This window comes from Macaca nemestrina, chromosome 15, assembly GCF_043159975.1.
Source record: "Macaca nemestrina isolate mMacNem1 chromosome 15, mMacNem.hap1, whole genome shotgun sequence".
Classification (NCBI taxonomy): domain Eukaryota; kingdom Metazoa; phylum Chordata; class Mammalia; order Primates; family Cercopithecidae; genus Macaca; species Macaca nemestrina.
In genome coordinates this window covers 102,879,529-102,898,597 of record NC_092139.1, presented here as the reverse complement: position 1 = coordinate 102,898,597, position 19,069 = coordinate 102,879,529, and the positions used below count along the sequence as shown (strand labels likewise).

The window sequence follows — 19,069 nt, the reverse complement described above, 5'->3', positions numbered from 1 at the left end:
GGTGAAACCCTGTCTCTAATAAAATACAAAAATTGGCCGGGCTTGGTGGCAGGAACCTGTTAATCCCAGCGACTCGGGAGGCTGAGGCAAGAGAATCGCTTGAACCCGGAAGGTGGAGGTTGCAGTGAGCAGAGATCACGCCACTGCACTCCAGCCTGGGCCACAAGAGCAAAAAAAAAACCTCTGCATCAGACAAAAAAAAAAAAAAAAAAAAAAAAAAAAAAAAAAAAAAGTAGTTTAAGACTTTCCTAATTTAAATTTTTAGGACTTACCTTCAACTTCTTCTTGGAAGAATTCCTGACCTGAGCAGCAATTTCTTCCTCTTCCCTTAAAAAATCTTTGTAAGAACGTTTTTTCTCTCGTTGGCTTCGGCCAGCTGCAAGTCCTATGTCCTCAAAGGTATGATCACCATCAAAACAATCTGAGAAGCACAGGTTTATTTGGGAAAGGAAATGAGAAAGTCAAGTAAGTAACGACCAAATCACCATGCAGGTAATGCAACAGTTCCTCTATTTCCAAATTAAAACAATGTTTCAATCAAGTCCACTGAAATACAGGGCTAGACCCAGGGGAACAGAATATTTCTTGATGACCTGGCTGCAAATACAAGAATCAAACCTGAAGAAACAATGTTTCCACGCTATGCAAAGGCCCCATGTGCGACCTCAGATATGATTTCTTAGTTGTGATTTGGTAGGTGGACACAGACTTGCAGACGAAAGGCTGAAAAGAATAAGGATTCATGATTCATGTGCTGTGCTGCTCTCTGTGGGAGTCCAGGATGTGATTCCTATCCCCAGACTCCTGCACACTGGAGCTGGCAAGGACCAAGAGTGCTGCAGGGGATCACCCCAATAAACTAAGAGACTCATATTTCAGACTCTCGTGTTGGAACCCCTGTCCTGGTTTTCGTTTCCATGGGCCCAGTCTGGGGATGGCGTGGAGGCTGAGTGTCATAACAGTGCTCTAGACCATCACTTGGGAGTCCAGGCTGTGGTGCCCAGTCCTGGTCTCTATATCCATGGGCTGCAAGGATTGAAGAGGATACCCCCTTTGGAATGCTTCTCAGATTATGGGGTCATACCTTCTTTCTTCACGGAGTCATCATAAGCCATGGTGGTCCTGCAGGGCCTTTGAGAATGTGTCACTGTGTCCAGGCTCCTTCCCGTCTACAGGACCAGGTCTGAGAAACAAAGAAGGAAAACCCTCCTGTAATGCGAAATCAGAGGAGAAGCAACCTTCCAGATGGAAATGTGTAGTGATCCAAGGGCCGACTGGAAGGGCAGCAAGAAATAAAGGAGTGTCTTGTCACCTCCTCATTCTCTTTGTAAATATAGTGGGGTTGATACTGCAGGAAGTACACTAGGCTTAATTAGATTTCAGTCATGAATTAAAGTTGTCATTTGGGGAAGTATATAAAATACCTCCAATACAAAAAATATTTTCAAAATTAATGAGAATTTCTGAAATGCCAACAGGACTGACAACACTGAGACAGGGTAGAAACCAACATTAAGTCAGAGGGATAGGTTCAATCATGGTTATAAAATACACAGGTAAAGCAAGACGCAGAGAAGACAGATCACACCAAACATTTGAAGACCATAAAATCCTACCAACTGGATTGGTGAACTGGTAACATCTATTGCATTGTAATTTAAACAGAAATGATTAACTGTATAGGAATATTAAATATCTTTAGAGCATAATTTCTTTTGCATTTTGGGGGGGGTTACATGAATTTGTTCAAATTTATGTAATTGTAAAAGCAGGTACACTCCTTACATCAGTTGACCATGTGACAGCTGTCACCACCACCAAGGCTTTCTTAAAGGCTAGGTGAAAATAGGGAGATATTTATCATTTGTCCACTGGTCATAAAACTTTTATGATTAATAAGATCTTCACTAATAAGAATTGCTATAATTTAAATGTTCTAGATATTGTATTGAGTTTTATTGAATTTTTACAATCTTTTTTTGGCATTTGAGTTTATATGTCCATTTTGACTTTGACGATAACAATGCTATAAAATGCACTGTAAGTTTTTTTTTTTTTTTCTTTTTTTTTGAGACAGTCTTGCTCTGTTGCCCAGGCTGGAGTGCAGTGGCAGTTTCGGCACACTGCAACTTCTGCCTCCCAGGTTCAAGTGATTCTCCTGCCTCAGCCTCCCCAGTAGCTGGGATTACAAGCACCTGCCACCACGCCCAGCTAATTTATGTATTTTTAGTAGAGATGGGGGTTTCACCATCTTGGCCAGGCTGGTCTTGAACTCTTGACCTCATGATCCACCCGCCTCAGCCTCCCAAAGTGCTGGGATTACAGGTGTGAGCCATCGCGCCCAGCCAAGGTAAAGTTCTTTAAAAGTTTTAAGAACAAGTAATGTCACAAGTCCTTCAGGAAATTTAAAATTACATATTAAATATTTTGGCAATGTTCTCATCCAATTAAGTCAGATGCTTACAAAGTTAATCTAATTGATCATTTATTTAAATTTAATTTGACCTTCATTATTATAAGGGGATTTAGAAATACTGAAGGACACTTAAATGACACATTACTAATTCCTTCAGGCAACTGTGGACAATACTGAAGCATGGAACTTTTGTGAAAGAAAAGATGAATTTGATTAACAAGGGAAGCTTTCGTAAGTTACATTAAAAAGACTTATTTGCACAAATCAGATAAAATACAATGTACAGGTAGGCCTGAATAGGAAAATGAAGCATTACGAAGAATGATTTATAAGAAAAGAAACATAAAGCATTTCTTCACTTCTCTGAGAAGTGAAATAAAGAATGGATTTGGTCAAAGTAACAGAAACTAGAGTAATGAAACTACATTAACTGGATTGTTTTAAAGATAAACTAGAGAACTGCCTGTTCGAAGGGCCTTTTCACAGGAAACGAAGGGGACATAAGGTCAGGCCTCAGATAAAAATGTGAGGAGGCAAGATACATAATGTAGCCAGTTTTTCATGTTCCAGCATTTAAGGATGAAAGTTTCTCAGTGGAAACTACTGTCCTCCCCTTTCCACCCAAGTGGTGCTGACTCCAAAAGGGGTGCAGGTAGGACAAGGGAAATATAGGGAATTATATCCATTTATTTGAAAACAGCATACCCTCTCAAAGGCACTAAAATACTGAGTGTATAAGAAAAATATACAGATTATATTGGTTTTCATAGGCTGATAACGCCAAGAACCACTGGAGACCTCAAATTAAACACTTTCTGTGCATGAATTTTCATGCATGAATTTTGGCAAAGAATATTTAAGAAATAATGGCAAAAAACTTAAATATTCCATGTCATACATACAGTCATCAATGTTTTGTCAACAACAAAATGCACTTGTAAATATAAGCAGAGGCTGGTCCTGAGACTTACAAACAGGCCTTCCCTTTGGTAACATCAAAATCAACATAAAACAGAGTTGGGCAACTTAACAGAACAGAAATAAGTACCTCTGAAAACAGAAAGAAAGAAGATGACTGTATCGTGGTCTTGTTACTGGCTGCTTTAAAAAACTTGTGGATTAAAAAGTTGTGTGAAAGGGAATAGAAAATTAGGAACTGCTTCTCAGAGGCACAGGCCAACACAGAAAATGTGTTAGCATTACATATTAGATTAGGTCTGCCACTGTTTACATTTTCTTTAAAACACCGAAGAGCACTTTATAATTTACTGGATTAAATAACCTGAAGAAAAAAAAGGAATGAGGCCTGAAGACAAGTCCAATTCACTAAAGAACTGGGGCAGCCAAGAGGTTGGAAAACTAAAATTAAACACAACGGACTGTTATCACTCACAGCTTGGGCAGATCATGGGCCTTGAATTTCTACATTCTTTAAAATCAGGATATTATTGCAGCTCAGGGTTTAGTTTTGGTTGCTGACTCATAGAAGAAAGATACCAGATAAATCTCAAGCAACAGTGTGAAAGAAAGGCAGAGTTCAGGCAACATTTATATAAGATCAGACGAACCCCTGGTATTCCTTCCAGGTCTTGAATACGATCTGTGAAAATTCAGAGTCCAGGGGTAGAGAGTAGATTGTGAGGATTAAAGAAAATGAAAAATACTAGGTTTGATTTTCACATTAGAAAAGGGAGGTCATAATTACATTACATGTTGGCAAATGTGAAACAGGTGTTAACCCATTCTCAAGTCAATAATTTGGGAGTTTATAAAATTCAATGTTGTCAACTCCCAAGAGGCAGGAATAATTTTGTCTCAGTGTGCCAAGATATGACAACGTAAGTTCATTATTTCATACTGCTGATACAAGTAAAAAACTGGTACCATAAAAATGTATACTTATGAAATGCACAAATTGTTAAATAGCTCTTCGGGGACTTTTCTTTAGGATATGAAAAGGAGGCGGCAGAGTTGCTCTTTCTCTTGTAGACAAGTATACAAGTTATGTTCAGGCATAGGCCTTTGGGATGACCAAAGTATTTAGGAGGGAAAAAATCCTCACATATAGTACTTTGTTATTTCGCAACTTCAAATTATACTAAAAAAAAGGTTTCAGATGTTTGTTTTTTTGAGGTAACTTGAGCTCCCGCAATCAACAAGCTTCTTCACCCCATAATGTAAATGAGCATTGAAAAAAAGGAAACAAAGTGAGTCCCGTAAACCGGCAGTAAGAGAAATTCTGAAATCCAGGTCTGTTCCAGGATGAGAGCCAGGTCCAAGATCTTCTTCCAACACTCCTTTCAATAACTCAAAATGCCAGTCAGTGCAGGGAAAGGAAGAGGCACATCCGCCGGTTGGCAATTTCGGAAATTTTCTTGTTACTTCTAGGATACAGGCAAGTGATGCCTTCTCATCTTCGTCCAGGTTTCCTCCAATCTCCGAACACAGTAACTACGAATCCTCTTGCCACTCCCTTCTCCAGGGACCTACCTAGGCAGCACTCCCAGCCCCTGCCAGCTCTGGAAGCTGCAGAGATCCCGACAGTCTGGGATGGGGATGGAATCCTCTCATTGCAGTGCAATTAAGCGGAACCACGACCACCGCACAGATTGGCTGACAACACACATTCCCTAAGACCAGCGATAGAAATTTTGACAAGCCTTGTCCAATCAACAGGCTTTACTTGGGATTCAGTTTTTTTAATTTGTTCTATTAGTAGGAAATATAATCAGCCACCAGCTTAGCCCTCAGCAAGAGGGGACAGAGATGTTTCTCCGCTTTTGCACGCTATAAAGTGAATCTACAAGTAGTAGTTGGTGGAGGGAAAATGGGCCTGCACGGAGAAGGCTCCCACCACGAAGGCATGGCCAAGCCGGGTTGCACGCAAAGAATACACACAATACCCGGTGATTTACACAAACAGCCCCCAGGACCACCATTTTTGTGGTCCCCACGGCAAACGAGTGGGATTCTCCCGGCAGTTCTGCAGCAACAGCTAGTTCAACAAAGCTCTATGAAAAGGAAAAGAAGAAAACTCCTCGTACCTTCTCCTGCCAGCCGCGGCCCCAGCCCTCCCGTGGCCACGGCCACGAGCGCCTATCCCCTGACAGCCCGAGGGACCCCCGCATCGCGGGTTCCGAGCCGCACAGCTCGACCTGGACCCGGGTTCCCGCGTCCCCGGCGGCCTTACGGCGCCCCCGAGGGCTGAGACGGCCCGGGCAGGGGGAGGGGCGGCCCGGGTCCGCAGGCCCCCGGGGCGGCCGCACGCCCCCTCCCGGCCCCGCAGCTTTCCCGCCTTCCCCGTTTGAACAGCTCCCGCCCGCCCTCCTCCTTCTGCCCGCTCCAGCCCCTTCCTGGGGGCGGCTGCGGCCGCTACTCCAGTCCCCGGCTCGGCCCCTGGGGTAGGCCGCGACGGGCCTGGGGCACCCCAGAGGTGGTGTCGCGGGCCCAGGGCGGCAGGTGGCGGCGGGGCGGGGCTGCTGCCCCCTCAGGGTGGGGGTCCAGCCCGGTCTCCTGGGGTCTCCGCTCGCCGCTACCTTCACTCGACTCGCCCGGATCCCGCCTCAGCGCCGCCGATCGCCGCCATCTTGGAGAAGGAGAGAAAAGCGCGAGCGGCCAGGGAGCCTCAGTCGAGCCCAGAGCGCAGACTCGGGCTCCGGAGGGGGAATCCCGCTCGACCAAGAGCGCCGAGCGCATCGAATAAAACTCGGAGCTTGCTGAGCGCGGGAGCTGGCATTTATTTATTGAGAATTTGCTACGTTCCCAGCCTTGCGCTAGAAGCTTACAAACATTATTTCACTTGATCCTCACTGCATTCCTGTCGCATTTTGCAGAAGAGAACCAGGCTGGGAGAAGTGACGTGCCCAAGGATACACAGGTAGTTGGAATATGAGACCGAGTATTACTCCAAGTCTTCTGATTCTTAATGCAGTGCTTTCCCCAAAATACTATGCTGTTTTCTTTCAAGATATTTTTATACAGCAGTTCTCCTCTTTGCAAAACCTAGATCTATGCAGATTAATAGCAGCGTGCTTATTTAGACTTCAGCATCTACATTTGAGCATTTGGCATATTAGGGGTGAGGTGGAAGAACTTATCTTTGTGACAATGTACAGTAAAATAATTTTCATGGCGAATCATCTACACTTTTTAGTTAGAAACAGTCTTCAGAGAGAGAGGAAGAGATGTCATTTACAGGCGAGAAACAAGTTTTCTGATTTGCCGTGGAGAACTTGGACCAATGAGTAGAAATTACAGTGTATAGAACTTGGTTTAATATGAAGAAGAACGCCAGGGGCGGTGGCTCACGCCTGTAATCCCAGCACTTTGGGAGGCTGAGGTGGGTGGATCACCTGAGGTCAGGAGTTCGAGACCAGCCTGGCCAATATGGTGAAACCCTGTCTGTACTAAAAATACAAAAAATTAGCCGAGCATGGTGGTGCATGGCACATGTCTGTAATCCCAGCTACTCGGGAGGCTGAGGCAGGAGAATCACGTGAACCCGGCAGGCGGAGGTTGCAGTGAGCCAAGATCGCACCACTGCACTCCAGCCTGGGGGACACAGCGAGACTCCATCTCAAAAAAAAAAAAAAAAAAAAAAAAAAAAATATATATATATATATATATATGAAGAACTTATTTTTCTTGTACAGTTCAATAGTACAATGGGCTTCCTTGTGAGAAGTGAGCTCCCTCTCACTGGAGGAGCGCTCCAGCAAAAGCTGGTGTTACTGTAAAGCAGAGAGGTTAGAGATGTAGACTGGCTTCTAGAGTTGTCAACCCCATGCAACGTAAAATCATGTGCGCAATGTGTGTTTTCCTGGGACTCAGGCCCCATCAAAAATTAAGAACCCCTGTCCTAGCAGATTTTCCATTGCAGAGTTGGGTGAGTGCTTGAAGACGAGGTAGTCATGAGACCAACAGAAGCAAGGTGATTTGTCTAAGACCACACTGCTCATCAGTGATCAGATAAAGATGAAAAGCCAGATTGTTGGACTCTTGGTTCAGTGCTCTTTTTGCTCTATCGTGCTCTCTCCCCCTGTGCACTGAGTACAAGATTGATTCTGTTCCTTACAACTGTGAGGTGCTGCGATGTTAAAACACCTGAGATAAAGTTGCTGAAATCATTTGCAAAATGTAACCGCACATACTTAATAAAAGTAGAATGGCCTTTTTCTCCGCAGCTCCTATCCTACTCACCAAAAAGACAGGCAATGAATTTCACCAAAAGGTGTTAGATTGCATTGCTGGGACACCTTGCCTGATGTTAGGCTTTCCTCTGAGGCATTTAAGAGCCCTAATGATGTATTTCCTTTTTGTTCTTCAGAGCCCTAAATCCATTGGTCAGGATGATTTCAGTTGTGACAGAAAGCCATTTCCATGTGGTTCCCCAGAAGAAAATGTATTGGCTCACATGATTGAAATTTCCAGTATCTGCAGACAGGGTTACATCCAGGGAGATAACTCAGGCTGGTCCCTTGACATCTCTGTGGTGCTCTCCTCTGAGTTAGCTTTATTCTCAGATTCAGGTGATGACTCCAGCAGCTCCAAGCTTCATCATCTTTCCTGCTAGCAGTGTCCCTGTGGAGGGAGGTTTTGTTTGTTTGTTTGTTTTGAGACAGGGTCTTGCCCTGTCACCCAGGCTGGAGTGCAGTGGCACGATCACAGCTCACTGCAGCCTCGACCTCCTGGGTTCAAGCAATCCTCCCACCTCAGCCCCCGCAAGTAGCTGGGACCACAGGTGCATGCCACCATGCCCAGGTAATTTTTGTATTTTTTGTAGAGATTTTTTTTTTTTTTTTTTTTTTTTTTTTTACCATATTGCCCAGGCTGGTCTCAAGCTCCTGGACTCAAGCAATCCACCTGCCTTGGCCTCCCAGAGTGCTGGGATTACAGGTGTGAGCCACCATGCCTGGCCCTGGAAGGGGTTTCGTTTTCCCTTTTGTTTTGGTAAAAGCAATGGGATTGATTCTTCTTGCCTGAATTGGATCATGTGCCCAGACAAAAAGCAATCACTGTGAGCAAAGGGGTGGGGTCTGCTGATTGGCCAAATGAGGTCACCTGCTTACCTCCAAAAGTAGGTCGGGGTAGACACCAGGAAAATCAGGGGTTGCTGTCAGAAGAGTAAGTGCATGTTAAGTAGGCAAACATAGTAGCTGTCCATGCAATGTACCACTAGCTTGGACCTAAAAGTGTAATGAGCCCTATTGGTCCCATTTCTTCTTTTAGTCCACCTGAAGATGGAGCATATCAAGTTCTTGCTCATTTTAAGCTCCTGGAGACCTGAAGTCAGATCTCTCCTCAGCCTACTCTCTCAATCACAAAATGCTATTAACTTGTTCCCAGTCTTGGATCATTGCACGTCCATTTATTAAACAGATATTTGTCGAAAACACAGCATGTGGTGGGTGCTGTCTTAGGTGTTGGGAACAGAACAGTGAAGAGAATTGAGAGCCCCTGTTCCCCGGGAGCTTACATTCCGGTTGGGTTGGGGCACACAAAATTAAGATATGAATACTATATTCAGTGATAATCAGAGGTGGAGAAAATGATGCCAGGTTGGCTAAGAGAGTACCAGCAGGGGATGAAGGTAGGAACAGCTTGTTCTTTAAAATAGTAATCAGGGAGGCTTCTCTGTTAAGGTGCACACCGGAGCTAGCTCAGCTAGAAGTGGGTTGGTGGTGGGAGCCAGGAGGTCATAGTTACTTGAATGGATTCAAGTGCTTCCTCTGTACCTTGATGGAAAAGTATTCCTTGTTGAATATCTTTTCACAGTTCTCTTGCATGTTTGAAACTTGGAAAGAGAGAAAGGAGGACTCCCTGGGCAGGCCTAGTCATGGTGGGGTTTGTGAGTAAGAATGCCTTTTCCCATGGCAAGTGAGGATGGCATCTAGGATATGTGAAGAGGGGGCACTCCCTAAGGGTGGGGCTGTTCTCTGGTCCACCTGACCTAAGGAAAACTGCCCGGTGCATGGCAGCAACAGGTGGGGCCTATCAAATTGTGCTTCGTTTGGGCATCTCCCTCAGACTGTTTTTCTGTGCTCTTTTCTTTCCAGATGTATTTTGAGCAGCTTCTTTGTATTAGGTCTGATGGGAGGATGCCATCCTGGGTACATACATTAGGCCAGGGCCTTTTGCCAGAAGTGACAGGACCTAATTAAAACTACCTTAAGAAACAGGGAGAGGGACATACCACAGATACTCAGTCTGTGTGTGTGCCCTAAATTGCAAAATAAAAAAATAAAGAGACCAGTAGAAAATATGTAACTCATGTAAAAACCAAAACAAAGCAAAACAAAACAAAAACCCACTCAGAGCCAGAGAGAAGCAGGCCCTCTGGACAGCTGGGTCCGGGGATTCAAATCCTTCCCTCTTCCCTCTGTTCTCTCAGGCTGGCAGTTCTTAGGGGTCTGGAATCATGGCCACAGGTAGCTCAGGCTTACATCTTTATAGTCTCCTGACCAGAGAGGAAAGAACATGATCCCACATCAGCAACACACACACACACACACACACATACATACATGTGCACGCACTAAATCCAAGAGAAGAACTCCAATTGGCTGGGATGGGGTCATGTGATCATTCAGTATTGTGATAGACAGTTCCTGGCACACCGCAAAGTTGCAATAGGGCATTAGTCCTTCCACAAAGGAAAGGGGATCTATTCTGGGAAGACAAATAATAAATGTCCCCTATGGTGAAGCAATGATACTTGTTTTCCTGCTTTTGAACAACTTATTATCTTCTGTGTATGTGTTTTGTGGGCAATGTAAAACAAGTCCAAGTCCATAATTACCATGGTACAAATGTAAAAGCAGGATGTGCCCCAGTAGATGGGCCATCTCTCATTGGGCTATTACAATAGCTTCCTAACTGATTTTTATCTTCAGGGCCCCCTCCCCACTTCCAAGTCCATCTGCCATTGCCATCAGGATAAAGCACTGCTAACATGAGCTTATACTCCAGTTAATGACTTTTTTCTTTCTATTTTTTTTTTTTGAGACGGAGTTTTGCTCTTGTCACCCAGGCAGGAGTGCAGTGGCGTGATCTCAGCTCACTGCAACCTCCGCCTCTTGGATTCAAGCGATTCTCCTGCCTCAGCCTCCCGAGTAGCTGGGATCACAGGTATGTGCCACCACACCCAACTAATTTTTGTGTTTTTAGTAGAGACGGGGTTTCACCATGTTGGCCAGCTGGTCTCGAACTCCTGGCCTCAGGTGATCTGCCTGCTTCAGCCTCCCAAGCTGGGATTACAGGTGAGTGCCACCATGCCAGCTAATTTTTGTATTTTTAGTAGAGATGGGGTTTCTCCATGTTGGTCAGGCTGGTCTCGAACTCTTGACCTCATGATCCACCTGCCTCGGCCTCCCAAAGTGCTGGGATTACAGGCGTGAGCCACCATGCCTGGCCACATTTTCTTGTCTCTAATGGTTCCCCCACACTCCACCACTTTTGCCAGCTCATGCATCTAGCTAGCACCATGCACCTAGAAAGCGCCTATTTATTCTTCAAGATCTAACTTGATACTGACAGATAAATAGACAAATGTGCCATATACATACAGTAGGATATTACTCAGTCTTAAAAACAGGGAAATCCTGCCATCTGTGACAACATGGAAGGACATTATTCGAAGTCAAACAAGCCCATCACAGAAGGACAAATACTGCATGATCCTACTTCTATGAGGTCTCTGTAATAGTCAAGCTCATAGAAACAGAGAATTCAATAGTTGCCAGGAGCTGGAGCATGGGGGAAATGGAAAGTTGTCCAGTGGGTATAAGGTTTCGGTTATGCAAGATGCCTACGTTCTAGAGACCAGCTATACAACATAGTGTGCACAGTTAGCAATATAGCTTGTGAACTTCAAAATATAAGACGGTAGGTCTCATGTTAAGTGTTTTTTGTTTGTTTGTTTGTTTTTGAGGCAGAGTCTCTCTCGGCTGCCTAGGTTGGAGTGCAGTGACACGATCTCGGCTTACTGCAGCCTCCACCTCCTGGGCTCAAATGATTGTCCTGCCTTAGCCTCCCAAGTAGCTGGGATTACAGGCATGCACCACCATGCCCGGCTATTTTTTTGTATTTTTAATAGAGTTGGGGTTTCACCATGTTGGCCAGGCTGGTCTCTAACTCCTGACCTCAGGTGATCCATCCTCCTTGGCTTACTGAAGTGCTGGGATTACAGGAATGAGCCACTGCACCTGGCCAAAACTACCATGTTAAGTGTTTTTTTAACCACCAAAACCAAGCCAAACCAAAACACCAAAAACAAAAACAAAGGGACCCAGGGAAACTTTGGGAGGTGGTGGACATGTCTATTACCTTGATTTTGATGATGGTATCATGGGTGTCTGCATATGTCCCAGTCATCAAATTTTACATATTAAATATGTGTACTTCTTTGCATATCAATTATACCTCAATAAAACTGTTTAAAAAAGATAAGATAAAGCCACAAAAAGAATCTAATTTGAATGCCCCCTCTCCAAGTCATCTTATTTTCCCACACACCTAGTAACATGCATCTATTACTGCACTTCCCATATTGCATTGCAACAATCCTTTTACACACCTTGTTCCCCTGTTCCTCAAGGACATGGCCTGTTTCTAAGTCATCTTTGTCCCTCTGGGCACATGGTAAGCACAGCATTCAATGAATACTTTTGATTAGATGTCACTGAATGAAGAGTGGGACAAAAAACTTTTCTTGGGACTCAGAGGAGAGAGAAGAGAATTGTTTTGGGAAGTTACAGGAGTTGTAGGCCAGGCGCGATGGCTCATGCCTTTAATCCCAGCACTTTGGGAGGCCGAGGCGGGCGGATCACGAGGTCAGGAGATCGAGACCATCTGGCTAACACGGTGACACCCTCTCTCTACTAAAAATACAAAAATTTAGCTGGATGTGGTGGCAGGTGCCTGTAGTCCCAGCTACCCGGGAGGTTGAGGCAGGAGAATGGCATGAACCCAGGAGGCGGAGCTTGCAGTGAGCCGAGATTGCACCACTGCACTCTAACCTGGGTGACAGAGCGAGACTCTGTCTCAAGGAAAAAAAAAAAAAAAAAAAGAAAGTGATAGGAGTTGTATTGGCAATTGGTTTGGTTTGCCCAGTCCATCCCCCATTGTCTGTAGCAGAAAAGGCCGCTGCCCAGGCTACAGGAGTGAGCAGATAACTCCAGCCAAGGGAATCACAATACATCCACTTGAGCTTTCCTGCAGGTGTTTGAAAACTTCGGAAGGAGGCAAAAGGCCCTTTGTAGCTCTCATCAAGTGGTGAGGATTATAAGGAAATTGAGGCTGCCCCAAGCCATGTGGGGAGAGACTGTGAAAATGAGAAAGACACAGAGAGAGGCTCAGAGATGCTCAGTGCCTGTCTCAAGTCATCCCTGAGGTCCCTGCCCCTGCCCCTTCCGTGTTATGTCACGTGAGCCAAGCATCTCCTCCCTCTCCCCTTTGTGTAAGCTGGCTGGTTTGCTCCTCTGTCATTTGGAACCAAGAGGACCTCCCATTTGATAAGGTGATATGGTTTGAATGTCTTGTTCCCTCCAAATATCATGTTGAAATGTGACCTTCGAGGTTGGAGGTGGGCCTAATGGGAAGTGTTTGGGTCATGGGGGCAGATCCCTCATGAATGGCTTGGTGCTGTGCTCGTGTAATGAGTGAGTTCTCACTCTAAATATGCATAATGAATGAGTTCTTGTTCTATGAGTTCATGTAAGATCTGCTTGTTTAAAAGAGCCCGGAACTCCCTCCTCTCTCTTGCTCCTGCTCTCTTCATGTGACACGCTGACTCCCCTTCTGCCATGATTATAAGTTTCCTAGGCCATCACCAGAAGCAGATGCCGACACTGTGCTTCGTGTACAGCCTGCAGAACTGTGAGCCAAATAAACCCCTCTTAATTGTAAATTACCCAGTCTCAAGTATTCCTTTATAGTAATGCAAATGAACTAGGACATGCAGCTTCAGGGAAGAGGGGACCTTTGAGCTGGTCCTTGTCTGTGGGTTGGAGTGTGGTGGGGTAGGATGGGAGGACACTCCTGATGGGAGAAACTGGGTGGAAGGAGGGAAGGAGGGTCAGTACTGCCTTGTGTCTTTGGAATGACAAGCCGTGGCATTTTCTGGTCTGTGGTGTCAGTTCCTGAGAGTTCTTAGGGAAGGTTGGGACAATGCTGAGGGTTTATACTTAACCTAGAAGGACCTGGACCAGCCCCTACCTTCTCCTCCAGAACTGCTGCCTCTCCCTCCCATGGGTACATTTGGATCTCATGGTGACTCTCTCCATTAAAATAATTTTTTCTTTTCTTTTTCTTGGACTCCATCTCCAAAAAAAAAAAAAGTCTGGGACCTCCCCTGCCCATTGCTCCTGCTCTCGCCATGTGACATGTTGGCTTCCCATTGCCTTCTGCCTTGATTGACTGTTCACTTCCTGAGGCCTCACCAGAAGCAGATGCCAGCACCATGCTTCCTGTAAAGCCTGCAGAACCATGAGCCGATTAAACCTCCTTTCTTTACACATTACCCAACCTCAGGTATTTCTTTGTAGCAATGAAAGAACTGGCTAACACAGTGCCTTTTACAGGTGTACCATTTTGCAACCTTTTATACTGTGTTTTTATTGTTCCTTTTCTGTGTCTAGATACTTTTAGATACAATGGTATTCGTGTTACAAATACCATTATGTTACAATTGCCTAAGTACTCAGGGTACATGCTACAGACATTTGTAGCTTAGGAGCAATAGGCTATACCATGTAGCCTGGTGTGTGATAGGCTATCCCATCTAGGTTTGTGTAAGTGCACTCTCTGGTGATTGCACAACAATAAAATCACCTAATGATGCATTTCTCAGACTGTGTCCCTGTTGTTAAGTGACACGTGATTTTGTTAACAACTTGTTTTTCTCACTTAAAATGATGTCTTTGGGAGACTTGGCTTCTAGCTAAGTTGGAGTAACAGGGACCAGATTTCCCCTGCTGCCTGAGATAATAATAACAATAAAAAAAAGCCAGCCAAAAAAAGTCTAAAAGTGGTTTTCAGACATTATGTATTGGGCAGCACAAGGGAGTGACCTCTGAGACAGGGAGACAAACAAGGTGAGCTCTACGGCTGCCTTGGCTTACTGCCTAGAGGGTTTCCAGAACAGTTTATTAAGGAGTGACCTCTTTGGAGCCCCATGGTGTCTCTGAGTTGAGGAGATGGAGTGGGGAGTTTGGGGAGGCCACAGTGGCTGGCATTCACACGCAGAACATGCAAGAGGAGAGCGCTAACTGGAGAGAGACAGTTCCAGCTCTTGTGAGAGTCCCTCTTGCATCTTCAGCAAATACTGATCAGCGAATGCATGCAAAGATAGCACTCAAGGCTGGAGAAGGCCACCTCAAGGACTGGAGGGAACGATCTCCATAGCTTGTGGCGTGCTGGAATCATTTGGGTTCCCATCAGCCAGGACGGACATCTGGTGGTGCACTTGGGAGTAGGGGAAACTAGCCCTAGAGTAAAGGCCTCTCTGATCCAGCCAACAAGGCTTAAAAACAAACCTTGAAGGATCAAACTGTCTTTAAGTATCTTCACTGCGTCACAGAACAAAGCTCAAGATAGTCTCTAGGAATACAAATATCCAGTGCCCAAACAAGGTAAAATTCACAATACCTGGCATTCAATAAGAAAATCTCCATGCAATGAAGAAAAGCAGGAAAATGTGACCCACAATGGGGAGGAAAATCAATCCTTATAGACAGACCCAGAAAAGACACAGATGACAGAATTAGAAGACAAGGACAATAAACGCAGTCATTATAACTATATTCCATATGTTCAAGAAGGGGGAGGGAAGATTAAGTGTGCCGAGCAGGGACACAGAAGATGTAAATGGGACTCAAGAAGTCATCTAGTTCCAGGAAGATGACGTGGGTGTGCTTCTTCCTATCCTTGCTAAGTATAACTAAACACCTTGAACCTTATATACAAAACAAATGCAAGACGATACTTCAAGGTGGGGAGAAGGCAGAACAACTGGGGACTTCAGGACCTGAAGAAGTTCCTTGGGGTTTCTTTTTGCCTGATATATACCAGATGGGGTGCTGGAGGAGTGGGCAACGTATAAGAGCCAACAGGGGCACACAAGGCCCAACAGAAGCGTGCTCTTTCTAGCCAGCCACCAGAAAAGTGGCAGCCTAGCAAGACAGAGAACTTTGAGAAAATAATTGCTCCACTCCAGTCAAACACCACAGAATAGGTGGTGGACCCACACCACCTGTGCCAGCAAAGGCTGAGTGGGGAGCCCAGACTTCCACCCTCTTTGAGCACCTCAACCCTGCCCTCCTGCACCCCCTTCCCATCCCAGGTGGTGTCAGGGAAGGTTAGGAGGAAGCTGGCTGGGGTAGTGTCAGAGGCGGCCAAGGAGAGAGTCAGGACTGCCACCACTGCCTGGCAGTAATGAGGTCACCCTGGACCTGGTGTCAGTGGGACCCTGTGGGGATCAATAACGAGGCGCTCCTGCCCCTCCCACCCAGGAGAGAGCAGCAGAAGCCTAGCAGAGGGCTGAAGCTCCTACTCTTGGGCAGCAGTAATGAGGAACCCCCCTCTGGTGTCAATGGTGGCAACCTGGACTTCTACCCCCAGCTAGCAGTAATGAGGCAGCAGCCCTCTCTTCCCCCTGCTGGAGTGGTATCAGGAAAAGGTAACTAAACTGAAGGGTTAAGTAAGATCCAGAGTCTCCTAACATAATACCCCAAATGTGCAGATTTCCATCAAAAAGCACTCATCCTACCAAGAACCAGGAAGATCTCCAGCAGAATGAAAGAAGACAATTGATAGATACCAACAGCGAGATGACAGAGACGTTACATTTAACTGTTAAAGATGTTAAAGCAGCCATCATAAAGATACTTCAGTGAGCAATTATGAACATGAGTTAAAAAAAGAAAAAAATTCTCAAGAGGGCTGTAGGCAGTAAAATAAAAAACTAGAATATAAATACAAAATATTAAAAAGAGAAAAAAGATAGTCTCAGCAAAAAAAAGAGAAAGTTTCATAAAATAAAAGATGAAAAGAAATAAAGAATATATAGAAGAGCTAACAAAAAACCTAATAGATGAGCTCAACAGCAGAATGGAGGCTAAGCAGAGGAAGTAGAGGGACAAGTGAACTCAAAGACAGAATATTATAAAATAACCAATATGGGCTGGACGTGGTGGCTCACACCTGTAGTCCCAGCACTTTGGGAGGCCAAGGTGGGTGGATCATGAGGTCAGAAGTTTGAGACCAGCCTGGCCCACATGGTGAAACCCCGTCTCTACTAAAAATAGAAAAAGTTAGCTGGGCGTGGTGGCAGGCGCCTGTAATCCCAGCTACTCAGGAGGCTGAGGCAGGATAATCGCTTTGTTTGAAATGTTTCTTCCCCGGTGCTGTAAAGAAATAGTACTTGAACATAAATTTAATGTTCTCAGTAAGGTCATTTTTATACTTTTTGTAGAAAGGGTACAGTTGCCACCAGTTTTGTTACGAGAGTATACTGAACAAAGGAGACAGGGTCATTTATAATCTGACGCCTGACGTGTTTACCCTTCTGCTGTGTCCAGTTTCCATTGGCTGGAACAGTACCTCGTATTTTGTATTTGTCCCGATTGGCTAGCAACTTAGAACTTTTTAAAAGAGGCAAAGGCAGAGGAGAACAAAGGAAGGAGGAGGTAACTTGTGGAATGCTGAGAAAGGTAAAAACACCTTTAAGTAAGGAAGAGGAACAGGCTATGACCTAATAAGTATGCCAGGGCAAATATTTAGGCTAAATTGTGGGAGTTAAGAACATAAAGTACATTGATTTCTTTATTACGGCTAGTAGATATTTAAGAATGTTATTAGCACAGGTCTTTGAATACATTTTGTTTTTAAGAGAAGTTACTATTTATTCTTAATTAGATGGGGAGGACAGTTTTTGAAGAGGAACCTCTATGTTACTTTTTACAGCAGGGTCTCAGGAATTCATGGGACTACAACAAAAGATCTAACATTCCTATCATGGGTCTTAGAGAGAGGAAATAAAAGGGCAGGACTGGAAGAGTATATGAAGAAATAATGGCTGAAAATTCCCAAATTTGGCAAAAGACATAAGCCTAAATATTCAAGAAGGTGAACACATCCCAAAATAGATAAACACAAAGAAATTCATTCCAAGACGCATCATAACTAAACTTTTGAAAACTAAATACAAAAAAAAAAAAAAAAAAAAATCTTGAAAGCAGCCAGGGAAAAATGTTTTCCTTATACAAGAGAAACAACCTGAATGAGAAAAAATTTCTCATCAGAAATCATGGAGGCCAGAAGGAAGTGGAGCAATATTTTTCAGGTGCATTAAGGAAAGAACTGTTGGCTAGGCACAGTGGCTCACACCTGTAATCCCAGCACTTTGGGAGGCCAAGCTGGGTGGTTCACTGGAGGCCAGGACTTTGAGACCAGCCTGGACAATATGGTGAAACCCTGTCTCTACTAAAAATACAAAAATTAGCCAGGTGTGGTGGCACATGCCTGGAATCCCAGCAACTTGAGAGACTGAGCCACAAGAATTGCTTGAACCCTGGAGACGGAGGTTGCAGTGAGCTGAGATCACACTACTGCACTCCAGCCTGGGTGGAGTGAGACAGAGTGAGACCCTGTGTCATCAACAACAACAACAACAACAACAACAACAACAACAACAACTGTTAAATATCTGTGACAGTTCATTTACTTATCGACTTGACTGAGTTAAGGGATGCCCAGATAGCTGGTAAAGTGTTATTTCTGGGTGTGTCTGTGAATGTGTTTCTGGAGAATATCAGCGTTTCTTTTTTATTTTCTTTTAGATGGAGTTTCGCTCTCGTCACACAGGCTGGAGTGCAATGGCGTGATCTCGGCTCACTGCAACCTCCACCCCTTAGGTTCAAGCAATTCTCCTACCTCAGCATCCCAAGTAGTTGGGATTACTGGTGTGAGCCAACACACCTGGCTAATTTTGTATTTTTAGTAGAGATGGGGTTTCACCATTTTGGCCATGCTGGTCTCGAACTTCTGACCTCAGGTGATCCACCTGCCTTGGCCTCCTAAAGTGCTGGAATTATAGGAGTGAGTCACCACGCCCGGCCCTATACATTCTTTTTAGGTGCCAACAGAATATATGCCAAGATGGACTACATTCTGGGCCATAAAACAAATCTCAACAAATTTAAAAGAAATCATACAGGGACAATTTTGTTCACAGACAAAAATGGAATCAAACTAGAAATTAATAATAGAAAGATAATAGTAAAATCTCCATACGCTTGAAAACTAAGCAAGACACTTCTATAGAGTCCTTGAGGCAAAGAGGGAGTCTGAAAAGGATGAACAAGTACCTTAAACTGAATGAAAATGAAAACACAACATCAAAATTTATGGGACACAACTAAAGGTGGGCTGAGAGGGACATATATAGCACTAAATGAATATATTAGAAAAGAGGTCTAAATCAGTAATTGAAGCTCCCATCTCAAGAACCTGGATAAAGAAGAGAAAACTAAATCCAAGGCAGAAGAAGACAAATTATACAAATAAGAGGCAAAATCAGTGAAATTGGAAACAGGAAAACAATGGAGAAAATCAGTGAAACAAAGGGCTAGTTCCTTGATAAGACCAGAGAGAGAG

General features: G+C 44.4%; 1 protein-coding gene across 5 annotated transcripts in view; it reads right to left on the bottom strand.

The window, feature by feature from the left end:
• The window catches only part of LOC105494012 (HMG-box containing 4), a 54,140-nt gene that overhangs the window by 34,085 nt on the left and 986 nt on the right, over positions 1 to 19,069 (bottom strand). The window contains exons 1-3 of one of the 5 annotated variants that reach the window (XM_071080489.1): positions 5,953 to 6,039; positions 1,085 to 1,183; positions 273 to 421 (exon numbers count right to left, since the gene is read on the bottom strand). In XM_071080489.1, coding sequence (XP_070936590.1) covers positions 273 to 421; positions 1,085 to 1,115 — 180 coding nt within the window. In that variant the 5' untranslated portion in view covers positions 1,116 to 1,183; positions 5,953 to 6,039. Of the gene's footprint in view, positions 1 to 272; positions 422 to 1,084; positions 5,426 to 5,952; positions 6,040 to 19,069 lie in introns of those variants that run through there. The other 4 variants (XM_071080491.1, XM_071080493.1, XM_071080490.1 and 1 more) reach the window with 4 other exon arrangements.